Below are 22241 nucleotides of genomic sequence, written 5' to 3' on the forward strand. Positions count from 1 at the left end.
CTCTGGTCATTTTTGTGGCCCTCCTCTGGACCTGCTCCAACAGGTCCATGTCCTTCTTGTGCTGAGGGATCCAGAGCTGGACACAGGACTCCAGGTGGGGTCTCACCAGAGCAGAGTAGAGCGGCAGAATCCCCTCCCTTGCCCTGCTGGCCACGCTGCTTTTGGTGCAGCCCAGGATACGGTTGGCCTTCTGGGCTGCGAGCGCAGATTGGTGGCTCATGTCCAGCTTTTCATCCACGAGTATCCCCAAGTCCTTCTCATCAGGGCTGCTCTCAATCCCTTCATCCCCCAGCCTGTATTGATACTGGCAGTTGTTCCGATCCAGGTGTAGGACACTGTACTTGGCCTTGTTGAACCTCACGAAGGTCCCTCTGGGTGGCATCTTGTCCCTCAAGTGTGTTGACCGCACCACTGAATTACGGATAGTGTCTTTGATTATAAAAGACCAACTCGTGAGGAGTCACATGGCAGCTGCCTCCAAATGGGAGGCGAACATCCATCTTTCGTTCTTTCTCCAGGAAGAGGGTTGCTTTCATTTTGCTTTGCACACAGCAGCAAAGTGAGTGAGAGGTTATTTTCCTCTCTGATTTTTTTTCTAGTTTGTCTGAATAAATACCCCTGCAGATACACTGAGTATTGGGTCTCCCATCTCTAGAGCAGGATTTAGTGGCTGCTAGTGGAAAATATATTTAACCACATATGAACAGCAACTGAAATCAGGTCCCCTGCCTCCCAAATGCCAGGGACCGTGAGATTAGCTGTGGGAGATCAACTGCAAGATGCTGAACCCAGAGAGTGCCAAAAAGAGCTCCATCTGGGAAGCTGGCATATTTCTAAGAGTGAAAGTTAAAGCATCCTGATCTTTGAAGAGACTTTCTGTGCACGGGGGGTGGTCCCTGCAGAGCTGCAATTTGTTCCCTGGAGAACAGCGGAGAGCAAGAAAATGAGGGCTGCGAGGTTAGCATAGAGAAGGACTGCTGTGTGCCGTCATCTCTGAGTGGAGGGAAACAACTTAATTCTGTAGACAGAGCTGTTATTCTGGGAACAAGGAGATTTTGATTAGGATTGTGTGAAAAAATCTGCTTCTGAACGTGGGCTTGGGTTTTGTAGCCCTGGGAGGCTCTTATTTTGGGGCTTGCTCTGCGCTTTTTCTTTCTTGACTCCGTTTAACCTCTCAATCCTTCCACATTCCTTTTCCCTCCATTACTAACGAAAGGAGAGATTGCTTTCTTGCTTATAGCATCCCTGGGATGCTGCCGTCCTCAGGTGAAAGCCTCTGGTAAACTGAGAGAGTCCCGTGCATGTGTGCGACAGAGCGAGCGGGCAGCCTGGCTCCCCTGACAGAGAGTGGCAGTTTACGCCGAAGCTGAGCTCTGGGCAAACATGGGCCAAGTCACAAGGCCTGCCCATTTCAGCAGCAGTCTGCTCTCTCTTCCCCCTACCACTTCTTTGTATCCTGCTCAATGGAGTTAATTTTCCTCAAGGTTGCTTCCACATTGCTGCTCAGAAAAACCCTAGTGCAATTAGCTCATTCTTCCATGCAAATGTAGGGTAGATCAGTGAGGTTCAGTTTTATGCGAGACCCTGTAAGCCCATTTGCTGTTCCTAAATGATTCACACATGGGAAGGTGTTGGAAATCCCCTGGCATTGATGGCTATCCTTGCAGAACATAAGAACTTGGACAAAGGAAGTTACAGACCATCCCTCCATATTACCTGTTTGGGGGAGGAGCGAGGAAGGGTCTAGACTGCTGTACATAGGAAACTGAAAAGGATGGCATCAGGGCTGCCAAAATTACTCTCATGGCCTTGTTGTCATCATTTTCTCCAGGAAAGGAGAGGGCTGTGAGGTGGCTGAGGAGTGAAGGCATTCCCAAACAGCCTCTCAATGGCACTTGCCAAGTTGTATCTCAAAATAAATCAGTGGGTGAAATTCTCATCTGAACATGGAGAAGATGCATACTCAGGGCATGCATATTCACCCATGAGCCCAAGAGTAAGAACTTTGTACAGACAGAGACACCCTGTATAAAATAGAGTGTTTCTGAGTCTGTAAAAATCGTTTATATGGCTCCAGCTTTTAAGGAAGGTAAATACCTATATGATCGTTTTGTACAGCCTCATATTCTGCTGCTATAGCTTTGCAGGAGAACAGGCAAGATTTTGTTGTAGGCAAGAGGCTTGGTTCACTCAAAGAGCGGGGGGAGGAATACCTCACTTCGGAAGTGGAAAGGGAGACATGGTGAAAGGGTCTGAGAAGTTGCCTCTTGCAGCTCTTAGCTGGTAGTAGAAGAGTGAAATTTCCCCTCCTGCTGGGTCACCAGGGAGAAAGTCCACTGCAAGCCAGAGCTGGAGAACTCTTACTTTCAAACTCTTGTTTATGGGAAAAAACGAAGCACACCTTATATATATATATGTGTGTGTGTGTGTGTGTATATGTATAAATTAAAGCCATCAACTGATCTTTAGTATAATGGAAATCTTAACAGACTAAGTCAAGAATCATTATTAAATAATCTAATAATTACAGAGAAACAAAGAACAATAATGCAAGTAGTGTGCTTATATACAGAAAAAATCAAAATAATAGCAACAATACAATTAAAATTGTAACATACACTTCTTAACTCACTCCTCTGCTGTGTCTCTGGGTCCTAAGGTTAGTGGCTTCATGTTGGTGGTGTTGGGACATTACAGTGAGTTGTCAGCACCTGGAATCCTTCATAGGGAGGAATATGATGTTCATGTCGATGTTTTTTTCTTCCTCTATTGTTTCCTTTCTTTTATACTTTTTTTCCTCTCTTCCTTGTTCCACTTAGGGTCACACATATCTGTTTGCTGTTTATACCTTTCTCTTTCCTCACTGGTCTGCAGCTCCAGGTTACATCTGAATTTACAATATACTGTGCCATTTACAAATCAAGTGCTATTTCCTTCCTCTCTTTGCTCGCCCTAAAATCAGTTTTGTCGAGCTCTAGGTTTTTTTGGTTTTTTTGTTTTTTTGTAAACTGACCTTTAGCGAGTTGGCTGGGGAACATGTTCCCATTTGCCAGCTCTGCTATGGAGCCTGGCATGTTCAGCAGAGGGTACAGCTGGTGGTGGTAGTGGTTATAAATGGGGAGATTCTAAGGAATTTTGTCAAAACCTCAATTATTTGCAAGTAATCTGGAAAAAATTAATTACTGTGTTAATCAGAGCACAGTGAAACATGTGAAGAGCTGTAGGAAGAATCAGGAAGGCTGAAGACATGAAATAAAATGCCATCACCATTAGAAAACAGAGCAATTCAGATCTCAGAGAATCTAGATAAATCTTACCTTTTGTATCACTGTACCATTTCCTGGAGCAGATGATAATCGAGGCTAACAATTGTACCAGCTGAGGCAGCAGTGCTTCTCTATGCTTAAATGCTTTTTCAGATGGAGTAATACTAGGGCTGGTATATCTCCAATTTTTCCTTTTTTTAACATGACAAAGCATAATTATAGGCATAAAAAGAAAACAAGAGGAAAGGACTACAATTATTATCAACGAACAATTCAAGCTAGAAGACATTATTTACTGCTAGGTCAACGCTTACCAAGAACTACTAGAATAAATGAGGGAAAAGCCTGTTATTTTTTGTGTTCTTAAGAACCATGCCTCTCCAGGACTGATTAAGGCTGAAAGTCCTCCAGTAAACTGTGGAGCTAATTGCATGGTGTTGTGGTAAGTGCTATTGCTGGGAGATTTGCTGTGCTACAATGCCAGAAAGCCACTAGCAGATGAGAAAGTTCAAGGGCTGGCTTGAAACCAACTTTGGCAGCAGTTGACCTGGAGCAGCGTGAGGCTCAGCGTTGCCTACGTTATTCTGTCAAGCTCCATATTGCTACAGCTAGTTTCTGCGACCCACCCAGATCAGCTAGCTTAGAGCTGAAACTAAATGGATAGCAGTAGTTTGTCTTTGTTAACTATGTTTTTATGACTCCACCCAACGGCTTGAAAAGTTTCTAAGTGAAAATTGCTTTGTGACTTGTAGAATCCCTTTTCTTATGTGTCCCTTTCCTTTTACTTGAAAATTATTCATTGTCTTTCTATATTTCCCTCTCCAGGAAATTACTGAGGTGTCAAGCAAAGCAGGCAGAATTCACTTACCCTTGGGGCTGAAGGTTTCTTGTGGAAGGGTCAGTTCCGTTCAAGCCACCTTGAGCTTGTAGTGGGCAGGAGTACCTCGCATTGCACAGAAATCTCCTGCATGAATGTGGAGGAGGTGAGGGTGGAGAGGCAGCAGTCTTTCTCTTTCATTCTTGTTACAATGAGGATTTTTAACAATCAATCAGCAGTTGAAAGACTGCTGATTTGGGATGGTTGAGCTCATGTTCATCTGCTGCAAGGAATGCTTGCTTAGCTGGTGAGTGGCCTTGTGGCAAGTAGAGACTTCAGCAATTATCTAAACATCCAGAGATGTGAATCACTGTTATCAGAAGGAAAATCAGAAACTAGCTGTAGACTGTGTTTTCTGTTCTGGCTGCAAAGTCCAGAGACATGCAAGGTCTAATTCTTCCACTTCTAGTCCTTGCAGGCAGTAAAATCTGATCAGGTAGTACAATGCCATTCAGTGAAAAAGGATGGGAGCAAACCTGGAATTTCTAGTCAGATGTGACCTCATTCCTCTTTTCCCAGTCCAGGTTGTCATAGACCTTCTGGTTTGAAGGCATAAGGTAGAAGTTCTGTCTCATTCCTGAGAACTCTGCTAGGGAATGCCCAGGAGACATAAAGCAGCTATATGAAGCATATCCACATAAGATTTATATCAGAAGTATAAGGTTGAAATGGGTATTGCTTTTGGCTGAAATGTAACTACTAAAAAAGTATTTTTTTATTTTTAATGAGACCTGCAATGGAGACTGGGCTAGCCTAAAGCATCTGTCTCTATGCTCCTGTCTTTGGAAGAGGGAAAAAGTCATGTTAGAATTGTTAGTGTAAAGTTTGTATTTGAAGGGGAGAATCTACATTTTCTATGCTGCTGAAAATCGCCCCTGGAAGAAAAAAAAACCAACATTAAAAAAAAAAAGTAGAGAAATTAAATCAAAACTACAGAGTCCCAGGAAATGAGGAGCTGCTGTAGCACAAACATTATTAAAACCACCCATCTTAATTCCCTGAATTCTAGTCATCACTCAGCATTTCACTTGCAGCTAAGAAGAGATCAGACATATGACACTCGTATATTACTTCCCATCAGGCACTATGTGTAAGTAAAAGCATCAGCTTCCCTTTGCTCTTCTGAGTGGATTGCAGTCAGTGGGAGTTTTGCTTTAAGCACAGCCTGCCTGCGAAAGGGCAACTTTCACTGAAGAACTTTCCCTTTCTTGTATTTTTCTTTTAAATATAGTGGAAACTTCCCACTTTGAGGTAGATAACATTACACAAAGAACCTAAAGAAACAGTTAGCACTGAGAAACTGAAAATGTTACCTATTATTTGATCAATATTTCCTACCGCTGCCATCAAATTGGACTGCCAGGGATCCAGGGATTTCTAAGAGACATGTCAAGACCCTGAAATGCTTTTCATTCTCTTAAATGGAGAGATAGAAAAGGGGCCTCCTTCATTCTTTGTGGGATTGGTTGTCACATTCACACTGGAGGGAGAAGTAGGAACTATAGCTACTATTTTCTAATTGCTTCTACCTAAAATGTCTATCTAAATGGTTGGGTGACAGGAGGGACCTCCTCGAGGAGTTCTCAAGAGGAATTCGAACGGGTAGGCTGGTGCTGATGGAACTGTTGGGAAGGGGATCCTGCCACTGGCAAAGCACTGGGAAGGAAGGTCTGGCACCGCAGAGGCCAAAAGGCCGGCTCCCTCCCGGCGGCAAGCGAAGGGCAGGGTGACACCCACCTGTGTCTGTGGCTTCGAGTGCCCACCAAGGACAGGTAACCGCAGAGAGGATGAGTTCTTCTCTGAAAGGGTGTGGAGGACCTGGAAGGACACTGCTGCCACCTGCTGCGCCATGTTGCTTTTAGACAAGCAAACCCGAGCCCTGAACAACGCTGCTGCCCAGAGCTCCTGTTTTCCCGTTGGATTCGCCTGCGAGGGTTAGAAAACGATGAGTTCCCCTCCAGGTTCTAGAGTCATCTCGCGGCGGCGATCCCACGTGCTCTGCTTACCATCCAGAAGTATTTCACAAGGTATGGTGAAGAGCACAGAACCCGTCCCGCCCAAGGGAGCGCAGCGAAATGGCTTCCTACACGCTGCTCGTGGTTGGCAACGTCACCGGGCACCTGCAGCCTTGACCTCCACTGCTGGACTTCGCCTGCGGTCTGGAGCACGTGGCTGAGAAGCTAAGGATGGAGATCTGTGTTAGGGATCCTACACCCTATGGCCTGACCCCCAAACAGAATTAAATGTTTAACTTGCTTGTCTTTTGATTATTTTTAAATCCAAAGCTATTGAATATTTCCCCAGTTTCATTTTTCAGAATTATGGCTCCACGAAAAAGCTTTTCACTCCTCTGTAGAAGGCAGTTCGTTTAAAAGTGTTCCAGTTGTATGTGCAAAACTGAAATCCCACTTTCAAACCAACTCTCTGTAAGATTGCTTCTAGTCTGAAAAGTGATTGAAAAAGTGGCATCTTTTTTGCTCAGGTGACCACTTTTCCACGATTTCTTGAGACCAGAGGGTTATTGAAGTACTCCAAGCTCCTCTGCCTACCGTATTTAAACAATGTGGCACAAGCAAAGCGAAACAAAGCTGAGAATAGCTACTCAGCACTGCAGATCATTAACACTCTTCTCTAGATGACTCAGCTGCATCTCTGAAGAAGTGAAAACACAATGGAGTTAAAGAACATTTTGCAGGGACTTGTGCTGTGACAGGTTCTCGGTGGTTTGGTCTGTGATTCAGATTACAGGTGTGCACCTTTTACTGTTGACCGCTTGTGAAGAATGGAGTAAATGTAAAGAATGTGAAGAATGGAGTGCGTGCAATGGTGTACTTGGTGTACCTGCACACTTGATGGTAACTGCTGAAGAGAAATTGATGTAAAATTTAATTGCGATTGATGTGAGATTTATTGCGGCCTGCAGTGGAAGGCAACGACCGTCAGACGGTAGAGTCTGAGGACTGTCTCAGAACTTGGCACTCTGAAGAATGCTGACCATTAGTACTGTAATTATGTTAATCTTATAATTCAGGCGTGTAACAAAGGGTGATTACAATGTACAGGAATAATTGTTCTGCCAGTAACATGAACACCGCTTGAATAACTTATTGGTGACATGAAGCTGTACACTTCAGAAAATAAACATACAGAAGCCATACGTCTTGGCATTGATCTGGATAACAGGAACGCTAACATACAGTTGGCTAGGTCACTGTATCTGAAGCACAGCAGACATCCGATTTTGCTGCAATGCCATAACATTCCCAGTAAGCACATACAAGACACCTGGACCCCACCGCTTCAAACCTCCCAAGGAATAAACACAGAAGTATCTTCACAGAAGCTCTGTCCCAGCACAGGCTCGCATGGAAGCTAGATGCCTGTGATAGCTCTCCTCTCTTGCTAAAACACGTGTGTAAGGAACAGCAGCAGATGCAGAGAAGTTTTCTTAACTGTGAAATAGCATATAACTGCTAGCAAACCTTGCGTCTTCCATCCCAGTCCCTAAGTTTCAAGAATGAGGCAAAGTTCAGGATGTGTTCACGTGCATTTACTATTAAATGTGTAAAATATCAACGTACACAACTTGCAGGATGAACAAGCAAAAAGAACAAAAGAATGACTTAGATGTGGAAAAACATTGAAACAGCTGTTTAAGTGCTCAACTTGTAACCACTTCATCAGTAAGCAAAGTGGTAAGGAGCAACCATGGCAAGTCTGCCACAGTCGAATTGAGTCAAACTAATTTAACCGCTTTCTTTGGCAGCGTCCCTGGGCTAGGAAGAAGTTCACAAACCAGTAGCAGGAAACGTAGTGGGAGACACCAAACCAGAAAGCTGCTGGGGACACAGCAGTGACTACAAGTAGGTAGTGGCAACTGCAACAAGGGTAGAGATTTGGAGCACTGCTCAGAGGGCTTCAAGCAGGTAACATGGAAAGAAAGAACAGACTGAATCTCTGTCTGGTGGCAGCCACTCTGTCAGGTCACCACTGCTGGTCTTCTCCCGCCCAAAGTCTAGAGTGTGAGATGCTCGTAAGCAGCAGCATAGCGTGCTGTGATCCATTTGAATCACAGCACGTTAAGAAAGTTGCTGCTAAACAAATGCTTTAATGTTCAAAGAAATGTAAAGAAAGATTAAAATACACCAGGAAGGTTCAGTCTACGAATGAGAGAGTAGATGAGGACAGTCTTCAGATACATGATAGACTGACATAAAAAGAATGGCGATGAGTTATTCTCCAGGTCATTGGCTTGGCCCTTTTAGGCTAATACAGTATGTTTGAGGACTGACTAGAATAACAATGAAATGCTGCAGGAAGCAACTAAGCTGTGGAATCTGCCATGTGGGAGGCTTCTGAACAACAGGGGGACAAACACTGGTGAAGAGATATCCAGACATACTTCACGTGCTTCAGAAAAAGGGAAATTGAATAAATGGCTTCTACAGTTTCCTTACAATCGTGTGTTTGATTCTACGGTTAGTATGAATAACACTTCAGCTTGCATGAAGTCACAACATTTTTTGAAGTTAAACTTACAGGAAGAAAAAATAATTAAAATCAACCAGATAGATTTGCAGCTTAAATATGGTAAAATAATTCAAATAACTTGATATTTACGTGTCAACATTGCTATCCCATGTTGTCAACACCACCAAAATCTTCTTCACTTTGAGGGTGATGGAGCCCTGGAACAGGCTGCACAGGGAGGTTGTGGAGTCTCCTTCTCTGGAGATATTCACGACCCCCCTGGACAAGGTCCTGTGCAGCCTGCTGTAGGAGACCCTGCTTTGGCAGGGGGGTTGGACTAGATGACCCACAGAGGTCCCTTCCAACCGCGACCATTCTGTGATTCTGTGAAAACCAGCAGAAGAAATTTAACTGCTATTTCCATAATTTTTCTGAAGAGAAAGCGGTTACTAATAAACTAACAGCAAAATAATTTGCTTTATTGCTAGTGATTTTACATTACAATTTAGACTAAGGTCTATTTGTATATTAGTCTTTAAAGGGAACCAAAAGAAAACACATACTAAAACCAAATAAACAAACAAAACCAAAACACTAGAATTACTAATGACAGTATATAATCATTCTCAAAAATTCTAGTATTTTATAACTGACTTCCTGAACATTGTAATTCCAAACCAAAGTATTTTATTTCCACTTGTCATCAAAATACCTATGTGTTTTCAGATTAGAGTGAAACCTCACAGAGGAACAAAAGGTTAAACACTGCATATGACTTATTTTACAATTAGTGTTCAGATGCTTATTGGGTTCTGGAGGCAATTTGCTAGAGTCATAGATATAAAAATATAGAATCATCTTTATTAATAAGGTATGTATTTGCTCGGATCAGGTTTCTTGGGACACAGTCTTCTATTTGGATTTCAGCCTGGCCAGCCACCTTATCTGTTCTTCTTCTTGTCAGAGTAGTTTAGCTGCTATCTGTTAAATGTTATAGAATCATCTTTATTAATGAGGTATGCATTTGTTCAGATCAGGTTTCTTGGGATACAGCCTTCTATTTGGATTTCAGCTGGCCAGCCACCGTATCTGTTCTTCTTCTTGTCAGAGTGGTTTATCTGTTAAAAAAAAAACCCAAAACAAACAAAAAAACCCAGTCACAACAATATTTGGTTCATTGTTTACAAACTAGTTTGTCAACCCTCACACAACAGAAGGGGGTAATGGGCTAGGACTGGGAAGCTAAGCAGCACGTTGCACATTTTGCTCAACGTAATTGGTGAAGATTCCACCATTTTCTCTCTTACACAGAATGGCTGCCATAAAATACACTAAATTGAATACCTTTTTGCTGCAGAAGCTCTGTAGTGTGAAGAAGATTGCAACAATATTCCGGGAAAAAAACAACTATGGAAGTGTCACATGCCTTTGGAGGGAGTCAGTATCACCACGGGAACTGACCTCCGGATTGGGTTTTCTCATTTCTGTCTGCCTCTCTGTTATAAAGATGAGCACTACTGGGCTTATAGAAAATGAATACAGCAAGGTCACAGATCCAAACAGAAATCTGACATAAAAATGGTATCTTTAGTCCTCCTGAAGCCTCGGGGCAAATTACTCAGGAAAGTTTTGTGATGCAAACATTGCTGTATGTGCACGACCAACTTGAGTGAGACAGCCCAATTTCATATAAAAACAGTCTTTATTTTTGTGCAGTCCTTGGAATTCATCCTGCCAGAAGAAAATGTAAGTCTCTGTACAGCGTGTCAGGTTGGACATTGCAAAACCGAGACTCTCTAGCATCGCTGGTCACCTCTGAAATCTGTCTACAGATGATTTAGTGCTGGTGTGGTAGAAGTCAGCACTGTACATGGCCCAGGTCCAAAGCAAAGAATTAGAGAACTTGCTTTGTATGACTCAGGATTACCAAACAGACTACAGTTATTACAGCAAACCCACAAAATCTGCACCTGAAGGTTATACCTGATACACAGACAAGCAGAAAGTGAAAACAAAATGAAGCTGACCTTTTCTTTTTGCATAGTGTCTGGCAGCTTGAAGCCTTTGGCAGCTATAAAAGCCCAGCTTGACCTGAACTTGATATTCTGTATTTCTTTACTTCCCAGCTCTTCTACTAATTTTTTGGTGTCATTCTTCAACCTAGGAAAATTCAGTGAAAAAAAGCATTAAAAATTCAGGACTTGAAAAGTGCTGAAAAAGAACACAGCTGATTCATGCTTTACGTTAGTAGGTCAGCTGAAGCAACCATGTGAAGTTTAAAAAGTTCTGAGAGCTGTCTTAGTAGCATGCCATTAAACTCACAGAGCAAAATGCTTTTTCTTCCTCCTCTCTACATTCCTGTTGTTAATACAACCTGTTTATAACAGCATATCAGGAAGAAAAATGTATCTAAAGTACTATTTGATGTTTCAGCCCTTCTTAAATAAGGACAATGGCATCAAATGTTTATCAATCAAATGATTAAGTCTTTCCCTTTGTAATTACCACATCAGGAATTCAAATTAAAAAAACCCCTAATATTTGAAAGCACTTGAAGAATCGGGTTAAGATGTAAGGAGGAATGCAAACTAGATACTTTATAATTGGAGGTGTGGGTACCTTCTTAATGGAAGATTGTGACCCAGAGGTAACAGCAGTGCCCTTCATGAGGACACTCAGTGCTTTTAAACAAATGTAACACTGTCTGTCCTTCTTTCGAAGCACCAACATACACCATCCCGGGCAAGCACTGAATGGACATGGAATCAAAGCCTTTTAGGTAGGCAATGAGAGAACAACCCTGGCTATAGAGGGGAATTTACCATTCCTTTACACCATTACGCAGTAGTGATTTTCAAGCTATTCATTGCTCTGTTCCTCAGCCTGTCACGAATAACTTGCTTACCGGGTGCTTCCATCATCATGAGTCACCATCAAAAGGAGGGACCGTTCTGGTGCATTTTTAATGAAAGTCATCATCTCTCCCGAGTGGTCTGTTGAATCAATTACACAACTGATTATCCATTACACACATACCACGTTCCACCTACTTTTTGGTGCAGAAAGCTGCTAGCTCTCCCTGAAGGCTAGGAGAGCATGGGTTGATCTGCGTTTCCCAGTAGTAAACAAAGATACTTCCAAACTTCTAAAAAAGCCATTTACACCAAGAGAAGTATCTAGATGGTTTCTTATGTTTACCTCACATAATATTGTACATGCAAGCAAGGCATGCAACAGCCCGGGAGAAGTCATTGATATTCTGTGAGCTTCCAACTACCATGCTAACTGCAGAGCTGAGTTACACACCCCACTGTACACCCACTTTCAGTAAGTGGCAGCCTATTTGCAGCACTAAGCTATTTATTAGTTTTGCAGTTGCTAAACATACACAAGACACTTGTTTTCCATACACAAAAAAAAAAAAAAGGCAACAGAAGCCCTGGAGACATTACAGTGTAGGTACTGTATATAAAATTGTAGCCTCATGATTGGCCTCAGTGTGATTTCTATTCATACATGTGAGGTCACAACCATTCTTAAGTGGTCATAGAACCAGCTTCCAGTGCCTTATAGCATTCTATTTCTCCTTACCAATAGGTAAGGAAACTGTTGCCATTCAAAGTTTGGAAAATGTGTTAAAAGCTATTCTTAAAGCAGACCATCTTTCTAGCTACGTGAAGGCATGTTAAGAGATAGACTAGCATATTTCCTATGATGATTTTGCAACTAAAATAGAACAAAATATGCCAGGAAAATGAATTTTCCTGAGTGAAGTATCTGGGTGTGGTACCTGGTTAAGTGGTACTCCTACCAGACTGAAATAATGGAGAATAAAAAAGACAATTAAAAAATGACAATTTGACAATTAAAAAAAAAAAGATAACAAGACAATAAAAAAAGCGCAATTAACTATACCCACCAACAGGAGAAATTCAGCTTTTCAGGCAAAATTTGTCATCAGATGTGACCAGAGCATATTTTATGAAAACAACAACTGTTTGTTTCTAGCTAATCCCCTTCGATAATACAGTCATGGCCATTTGAAAGAGCAGGATAATTATATAAAGACAAGTCCTTTCTTGACGCTGAAACACGAAGAAAAGCTCTGTTGAACTCTTTTTCTTACCTCCTTCCCACATGTCAAAATATTTTGCCGATGTAACTTTTCCTGTTTCATCTGTAATTAAAAAAATAGTTGTGAACATATAAGCAAAAATTTTTAGATTCAATCAGCATATACAGCATTTTCAGCTAAAGCTCGGCATCTCTAATTTTGTGTATCACTGTGCTTCTGAGTTTTCTTTTGTTTAAGTTTTTAAATTTGAAGGAATATAGAACAACATAAATTTAAGATTTGGGGAGAATATTTTGTTTCATGTAGTCTCTGAATCATCAGATGTGACTAAAACTTATTTAATACTTTTTATTTTAAAGAAGGAATTCAATTTACTTTGTACTTCCATGTTACTATATATACATATACTATACTAGGTCACAACCATAAATAGGAAAATTGATTAAGCCTAAGACTATTTGAATGAGCTTCATACTACTCTGCACAGTGTTTCAGATGGGCAAGCTTTCATACCATTTGAATCTCAGTGGACAGAAACTCAACACTCATCACTACCATATCAGAAAATGGGCATGCAAACAATTATTCATTCCAAAACATTTTGGTCAATTCTAATCACTAATTATGCTGCTCTTTGGATGGCTATCTTTATTTAAACAAGACATGTACAATTGGAAAATCTTTTCAAATTTCTAAATCCATGCAAACTGAGTTAATTGATTTTCATTATGCAAGACCCACATCCCTGCTACATGAGAGGGTCTTTTCCATTTAGAGTGCATCTGTTCATTTCTAGTGAGAAGATGCAGCAGTTCCTGATTACTTTCTGGCTTATCTTTGTTCATCATCACACTGATGAGGGGAAAAGGTGGCAAAAAAAGGTCAGTGGTAAAACAGCATTCTAGAGCTGGGTTTCTTCTGAGCAGAGATCACAAAATTTGTCGAGATAATGGACAGATTTACCTGCAGATGGAGATGCAAATGTAGCTAAAATGACTATATGTGTGATGCAGGAAATGGTTGTTTAAAAACGTGTAAGATTTGACACATCACTTCTTTTTCCTCACTAATGTCAGATGCAAAAACAAAGCTAGTTCCCTACTCCTATTTGCTGTAATCTTACTTATGCATTCAGGATGTGTATTTGCCCTCTTACTCTACAGCTCTATGCTGAAAACTTATTTTTAACTGTTTATCTATTATAACCAGTAAAGTTTTTTTGATTACTTACTGGGGGGAAAAAAAAAAAGCAGTAGTTAACTGAGAAAAAAACCTTTTGGAATAGATTCTTGTCTATGGTAATTTAACTCAGTGACTTCAATAAAATCATGAAAGTTTAGAGAAGGTCAAGATCTTGCTTACCAATACTGAGACAAAAAAATCTGGAACAGAAGTGTTTTGTGATCAAAACCAACTTGGCCATGCATCTGGATCCCTTTTCTCCCCCCCCGTCCCCCTGACATTTAGGCATTCATTTCTCTCGGGATCCATTATTGAATACACTGCACTTCATCACCACTCCCATTCATCTAAATTAAAATGGTGCCTCCAGATCTGGAATAAACTGCACCTTCTGCTTTCCAATAGCTCCTAAGATAAGCAAAGACATATACTGACAGTTTAACATTAATCAGGCTTTGAGTTTGTCTTTCTGTCTGCTGACCAAGTCTGGAAAAAGAATTTGTACCTTGGGACAGAACTGCAGTTCTCAGTTACTGCTTGCCCCTTATCAGTGGAGCAGTAGATGTATCAAGGGCTGAACCAGAAAGCTGAGTCTTACTGCTGGAGATCATGGATATTTTTTGCTACTTTACATAAGAAGCAGTTCTTTTATCTAAGAAAACACACATATATCTCTTCTATGCACACATTTTCTATGTTCCTATACTGATTATGAACACGTTTCTTTTGTTTGTGTAGAAGACTATTTCTCTCAAACACATTTGTTTTTCTTACATTTGACATGAACCAAGTTTGCAATTTTTTCCTTTGTCTTTCCTTCCATGCTAGCTAGTAAAAAGCTCCCCAAATACCACCCCCCCCCAAGAACCTTTGTAAATTATTGCAGTACAAATGTAAGTCCCTCTCTAACTTTATTTCTCTTACTTACAATTCACAATGGCAATGTTTATACCTCTTCCAACATTACCCTTCTCTTCGCTTATAAGCCTGGAATCGAAATAAATACAGTTATCAGTAGAACGCATCTGTCCACAAGCTCTGAACCAAAGTTATATTTACCAATGCTAAGTCACTTTCTGATGTTCATGTTTTCTTCAGGTATTTAATTCAAAACTTTGTAGGAAACAAGCGGTATGGCTTAAAAATCTTGCACATTATATCAGTCAGTTTCCTTCAACAACGCACAATGAATCTTTCAAAATGAGTCAGGTCAAGAAAGTACTTTGTACAAATGCAGCCAAAAAGATAAAGTAGAAAAAAAAGAAACAAGACAAAATGTGGTTTTGTGGCAGTATTCTGTGTAGACTATATCTACACAAAAGATCATTGGAAGGTTTTAAAGTCACTCCACCTGACCAGTTTCAAAAGCCATGAAAGAACCTGAGTTTCAGAGGAGTTGACGATTCAACATACCATGAACTATTGGCTAGTCCAAACCATGAAGATTAAAAATCATACTTGAAACTAACATTGAATGCATCTTATGTAGAGGAACAAAGAAAATAACCTGAGATAAAAAAAAAGTGGGGGGGATTGAAAAAAAACCAAACAACAAAACAAGGGGGTGGGAAGGAGAGTTAAATACGGTCAGATACATTCTGAGGTTTATCACCAGAATAGGAGCCCCCTGGTAAGAGCTTACTCACTGCTAGAGAACCAAAATGAAACATCCTTTCTCACACTACAAAGCACTTGCTTAGATTTAGAGTTCAGCTGATACTCACAGCTCATCCTCGAAACAAATTTTAGCCAGCTTTTCTTTGCCACCACCACTAAGAATCCGATAGGCGTAGCTCCCAGGTAGGCAGGGAGACCAGTGATCACACTTCTGCCTTTTTGGGACTGGGGCTACAACAACAAAGATGAAAAATGTTTTCTTGGATGCTGCATAAACAATTTCTACATGGAAAGAATCACTTAATGTCAACATGCTAAGCTCAACCATATATATATACAGAAGCCAATCCTGCCAGTTTTCCAGTATCATGGCAACATTATCACAGATTTGCCTGGGCTTTAAATTATCATTGACTTTCAAACAGCTGCTGGGACCAAGAGCAAGCTTATGTAGGCAAAAATGCCCTGTATAGTATGATCTGATTTGAATCTAGAGTAATTATTTTGTGCAGTTTTGTATAATAGCAAACAAGGGCTAGAGGGATAAAGGTTTCCTACCAATAGCTTGAAGCTAATAGTTATCATTCTCATTTTAAGCCTTTTTCACATGATAACATAGTCATAGACTGAGAAGAATGTACACATTAAGCCACTCAGTCAGATTAGAGGGGAAAAAATAATTACAATTTAATCACAAAGTTTGGTTAGTGATTCAACATTTACAATGACTGTAAAATAACATATGATAGAACCAAAGCTGTAGCTTTGTGCTTATATGTCAGCAAACAAACAAGGTGTTCTTACATTACTATTCAATTAATTGTATTTGCATACTGGCAAATATAGGCTGATGTGCTTTCTTCAAAGATAGTATCTAAGAAATGGTTCAGACTTGCACTAATTAATTAATTTTACACACGCAACTTTGTTCTTACACTAGCACGTACCAAATAATTTATTAGCTAACAAACCGTTTGTCATTTACCATGTAAATACACAACATTAAATATTGTATAAGGAAAAAAAAAGAAATACAACTACATACCCCTCAACACTGGTTTCTTTCCAATGTCTTGAAGATTAGCAATAGAAGTTGTTATTGTCTCTTCGGATATAAGAGCAGCGACAAAGTATCCCAAGTACCAAGCAGCCAACGGTGTTATCAGGAGCCCGGCCAATTTCACAAGGTCTGCGCAGGGAAAAAAAAAAAAAAGAAAAGAAAACCACAGAAACATTAAGATGTTTTCACAGCAACACACAAAGCCTTGAATTTTCTCTGACATTGCTACACAAACTGGCTATTTTATTTCTGATATACTGTGTTAACCACAGTATTCAGAGATGCAGTAATAGAGTGTTTGTCCCACTCCCAGCTCTGACAACCCCTTTCTTTTCTAAAACTTTTATCTTCAAACAGAACCCCTCCCCAAGACTCCCCTCGATCCACACCCATAATACCATGAAGAAACATGAAGTTCAACTTTACCCTAAATTTTGACTCTAAAAAGTAAGTATCAAATATTACACATGACTATCCAGGTAGTATGCAGTTACTGGTGATTTTCTGTGATAAGCACACACTACAGGAACAGTTTAAAACACTGACCATACAGAAAACTCCCTCCCTCCACCCTTTTAACACACTGAGTAGAAATAACTGAAGAAAGCCCAAATAATCTCATTCACACAATGAGTTCTGACTGCATTCAAACACGACAAGAGTGACTGTTTCACCTTCTCTCAGTTATATCACAATTTCTATGGCCTGTATTAGCAGCACATCTACACACTACAAAAACAACAGGATTCACAATTTTCCTGACTATGAAGAAATACAAATAAATTCCATATTGGATATCTCCTCTTCCTTATCATCAGAAATGCAAACATGCATTCTTGATCTAGAAGAAATGCACCACCTAATTTATGATGTTAAAAAAGGAAATGTCACACTGCAGTTGTGATGTTTTGATGTCACGAGATACTTCCTGTTCTGTAAAGAAGCATGTCCTTGAATATGACAGTCCATTCAGGTGAAAAAGCAAAATTTTTTGTTTCATAGTCCTGAAAATCAAGTTCAACAGAACCAACGTCCAAAAATATCCAATATGCTCACTTTGCCAAGCTGCTAGGAAATATTGTGTATTATCTAGCCTAAATCTTCCTTGCAACAGTTCACACTCAAGAAGATATTCCTTTCCTTCTTGGAACTGCCTTCTATAAATGTTAAGATTTCTGCCCTACCCCTTCTCTAGAATAAGGCCAAATAGTTCACTTGCTCTCATCAAGTCCTGTTTTGCAGGCCCTACTGCTCTCCCGTGAATTCTGCCCAATTGCCCTGCATCTTTTACGGCAGAACAGACACAGTAGTCCTACACCCACATTCTGGAGGCTCTACTTCTGGTTAGTCATGCCAGAAGGAAGTTCGACATTTTTTTCTTAAGAGCAGTTTTTATTGACTCAGGTTCCACCTATAACCCACCACAAGGAGGAGATTTTTTTTTCCTGTAAAGATTTTACCTCTCTAGCTATTGCCTGTCCCATATTTGTGCATGTGGTTATTCCTGCATTCTACCTAGCTTTAAAAACAAAAAGCATAACAAAACACTTCAGAAAACACAGACTGGTAAAGCTAACACTGAATAGTACTATCATCTGAACTCCCCCTTCTCTACAACAGCAACAGAAGGAGCAAGTGGCCCTCTCTGACCCAGTCATCCTTAACAACTGAAGCACAGCTGTATGCCAGCCCTTGAACCTCAGTGAGGAAGAATGCAGATCACTATGAACATTGAAGGTTCTTCTCTAAATAACCCCAGTTTCCCATTTCCTGCATTGGGGGGGGGGGGGGGGGGGGGGGGGCGGGCGGGGGAAGAGAATAAAAAGAGAGGACAGTAAACCCTTTTAAGATACTGATCTGAGCTCTTAAAGTGTTCTGTGTCATTGCATGTAGGAGTCTTAAGTGCGTGTGTTTGTCTGACCGTAAGGAAGACACTGTGAAAAACTTACTATATTTTCATCAAAGGACTAATATTGAGAAGGTAATATAATGAACCTTCAGAGATGTAACAGATATCCCAATGATGACTTCAGTCTAAGAGAAATCTGTCTCACTGCCACTGGTAGTGGTGCAAAGATGTGCTAAAATAATACTGAAAAGTATTCCAACATTTAATTCACACAGTGAATGCCAACCTGAACATTGACAAAGTTCAAGTGTACAAAGAAGGAAGCTGCAGGAACCATGCAGAATGAAAGTTACTTTTTCTCTTTTTGAAAATTAAAGAAGTCAGATTTATACACAAAATATATTTAATTTGTAAAGGAGACCAATTCACAAGTTTCAAACACAAAATCCGGGAAGGGATAAGTGAAAACTACCAGTTTATTTAAAGATTTCAGTAATTATTTTTTGAGGGGTGGGATGCACTGTAAAGATCTGTGAGAGCATCAGTCAGGTTTTGTTTTGCTTTTTCTGTTGTTGGCTTAGCAGGTTTACCTTTACAATGGTTTTGCACTGTTTTTCATCAAAACTATGGAGCAACTCTGCTGCAAAACAGGCTCGGCAGCACAGCATTTTACCTAAGTAGAAGAGAAAGTATAGAGTATCTACCTTCTGCTACTATATTCCCTGCTTTACTTAAACCACACGCTTCTTAAAGGGTTCTAAAATGTGCCTTTAAAGGTTTAAGGAATACATTTACCAACTCCTCCCGCGCAGTTTGTACTTAATTCTCCGAACTGTCAGAAAACGCTTTCACAGCCAACCAGCTCCTGGGCTGGCTTTCTCGGGCTCAGCAGGCACCGGGGCAGCGCACCGCAGCTCTCTGCCGGCTCCGCCTGGGCCTCTCGGGTTCGCCGAGGTTACGTACCCTGCGCACCTACACTCTTCTTCTGAGTACCTACAGAGACGCGCATAAAACCCTGCACAGCAACAGCTAAGCCATAAACTCGGACTAAATTAGGATAGTTAAGAGAGTTTAAGATTTGCTGTTCACAGCAGCTCGGAGTTATAAAACGCAAAGCCCGGTCCATGTTCGAGAAAGCCAGAGGTTGCTCTTGCTGATTTTAGAGCTGATTTATGCCCCCCGCCCGCCACACCTCGCTGACACACACCCTCCCGCACCACTTTAATGGCGGGGTCGAGTTTAAATTATTCCAACGGAGAGAGCCGGGTGCCCACCCGCTTTCGGATATTGGCCAGGGGCGAGCCGGGAGCAGCGCTGCCGCCCCTTCCCCGCGGCGAGAGGGCCCGGCGGGGAGCGGCTCCGGAGCCCGCGCCCTCCGCGCCCCCCTCCCCACCCGGCGGGGCTGCTACTCACACTGCCGCTGCAGCCACATGATTCAGGGCGGGGGGCGGGCTGCCCGGCCCCCCTCCTTCCTCCTCCTCCTCCTCTCGGGACGGGCAGGGTCGACCTCCCGCCTCGTCCTGCAGCCACCGGGCCGGCGCGGGAAGGGGAGCGGCCACCTGCGAGCGCCGCGCCGCCCCGGCGCCGCCACACGGCAAGGCACCGCCGGCCGAGCCCCGCCGCGCTGGGCGAGTCCCGCCGGCGGGGAGGCCGGGGCTGCTGCCACCCCGGCGGCCCAGCCGCTGCCATAGCCCGGGGGAGCCGCGGGGCACCCTCGCCTGGATGTTTCCTTCCCGGTGGGACAGCTTGGGCAGTCCTCGGCTCCCATCGCCCCGCCAAAACAACCCGGCACCGATGGCACTCGGGGTGCGGGGCAGCACCCCCGCTTCTCTCCCGGTCCCCAGCCCCGTTGCAAGGAGCGTGAAACCACAGCACGGTGCCGGCAGCGCACGTTTCCCAGCCGGTGGCAGACAACGCGAGGCTGAGGCGTTGCCCGTCAGGAGCCCCACATCATGGGCTTGCTTTTCTGTTCTCAGGGCTCCCAGTTACCAACACGCTGCGGTCGATGGGCGTTCGCAGGCCCGCGAGGGCACAGCCCCGCCAGCACCAGCCAAGCCCTGACCCTGACCCGAGGAATCACAGCTCACATCAAGGGCAGCTTCTCGGGACTGAAGCAGCCACTCAAACACGCTCAGGAAGCTGAACTAAAGACCCCCAAGTTGGGCAAAGCCCCAACACGGAAGCTACTGATTGCATTTTAAAAACTGCTCAAACTACACTGTGAACGAATATTTGCCCTGAAAACTCCTGATTTAGTTCCCCTTAAGCATCTTCGTTCCCTCTGCCTCTAATGATACACAGGAATTACGTTTAGTTCGGCAAACAATAATAAAATCCTGCAGGAGGGCACGTACCAGGACCTCAGCCAGACTGGGGTTTTTGTCTTCCTCCCAGGACACCCATGAAAGCTATAAATGTTCCCAGTCCCTGGAGAACGGGCGTTTTCTTGTCGTCATCTGTGACTGGGATATTGTAGTATCCTATAAATGGCAGGTAAAACCAGAGGGAGTAATTGCTGCTGGTTATTTTCAAACGTACTGGAGCTTGGAAATGAAAAGCATCATCCAATAAAACCTAGGTGTGTGAATAATTAAAGCGGTACCCTGGGACAAATAAACTTAAGAAGTGAAAAGCACAGGACAAAAAGGAAAAGGAGTTATGAGTGGCCAAGAGAAAGTTAAGGACAACACTGTTCTAGGTTGGTTTTCCAAATATACAACTGTTTTTGCAGGAACTGCTATCCTGCGAGATCGCACACCAGAAAATAAAGTCTCTGCTAGTACGTGATTGGAACTAATGAAGAGTGTATTTCTAGCCTTCAAAGCAGAAATAATGCATCTTTAAACCCCAAATGCTACAGTCTGTGGTAGCCAAATTAAAAATTCTGCTATTTTTACTAAAGCAAGGAAAATTAACTAGGACTTGGGATAATTTAATTTTGAAATAAATTTATTGTATGATCTTTGGTGCGTCACAGACTCCATGGATAAAAATTTTAAGCCCCTAGGAGCTTTGTCACCACCTCAGCACCTTACTGTAGGAAAACCCCCATCACTAGCGATCAGTGTCTATTGGATAACTGCCAATTTACCTGCTTGTACCCACAAGACAAATATAGCAGGTTACTCCCTTTTCATTACTGCCTGAAGTGCATTGAACTACGCCCAGGCATTTGCTGTAAAACCAGGTAACACAGTAACTGGTTTGCTCGCCTGCCAAAGCCCGGGGATCCAGTGCTCTCTGGTTGAGGGGATTTTAAGTATCAAAGGACTAGGAAACTAAAAAACATTTCACTTCAGGTATCTCAACTTTCGTGTCTGCGAAAGAAACGCAATACCGTTCTTTCTTTTGTAATAAATCAAAGACGTACAATGCAGAACACTTTTGAAGTATGATTTCTGTTCTTATTCTGTAACCATTCATTCTGTAATTTGAAAGCTTAGAGAAAAACTTTCAGAACATTAATCTTCACTCTCAATGCTTGTGAGGCTGTAAGACCCTTTGGTGATAAGCAGCAGAGGAAATCTATGCGGGAAACAAATGACTGACAGACACTAAATGGAACGGGTGAATGTATGTACACAGTCCTTGTGTGTTCCTCTTGTTTTACCATCATAAACGCCCCAGTCCTTAGAGAAAGTTTATGGGCATTCGCTAACACTGTAAAATTATGACAAAGCCAGTTCCTGCTTGCCCTTTGAGCTGCTGTACCTCCGGAGGTGTTTTCTGCTGCATCCACCCCACTTGGCTAAAAAAGTAGCAGAAGTGTCATTCCAGCCCTTCTAGCTATTTAACTTTAATGTTTTCTGCTCACCCACCAACGGCCAATAATGTATTTTTAATAA

At 42.1% G+C, this 22241-nt stretch overlaps 1 protein-coding gene across 1 annotated transcript; it reads right to left on the reverse strand.

Moving 5' to 3' along the window:
• Window positions 1-9276: 9276 nt before the first annotated feature.
• On the reverse strand, window positions 9277-19898 carry FAM3B (FAM3 metabolism regulating signaling molecule B). The gene is made up of 8 exons (XM_075444678.1): window positions 19810-19898; window positions 16533-16676; window positions 15595-15718; window positions 14799-14857; window positions 12740-12790; window positions 11519-11606; window positions 10641-10773; window positions 9277-9731 (listed from the first exon to the last, which is right to left on the reverse strand). The coding sequence occupies exons 1-8, from the start codon at window positions 19826-19828 to the stop codon at window positions 9642-9644; spliced, it is 708 nt and encodes a 235-aa protein (XP_075300793.1). The 5' UTR covers window positions 19829-19898; the 3' UTR covers window positions 9277-9641.
• Window positions 19899-22241: the final 2343 nt, after the last annotated feature.

This window comes from Opisthocomus hoazin, chromosome 1 (assembly GCF_030867145.1).
Source record: "Opisthocomus hoazin isolate bOpiHoa1 chromosome 1, bOpiHoa1.hap1, whole genome shotgun sequence".
Classification (NCBI taxonomy): domain Eukaryota; kingdom Metazoa; phylum Chordata; class Aves; order Opisthocomiformes; family Opisthocomidae; genus Opisthocomus; species Opisthocomus hoazin.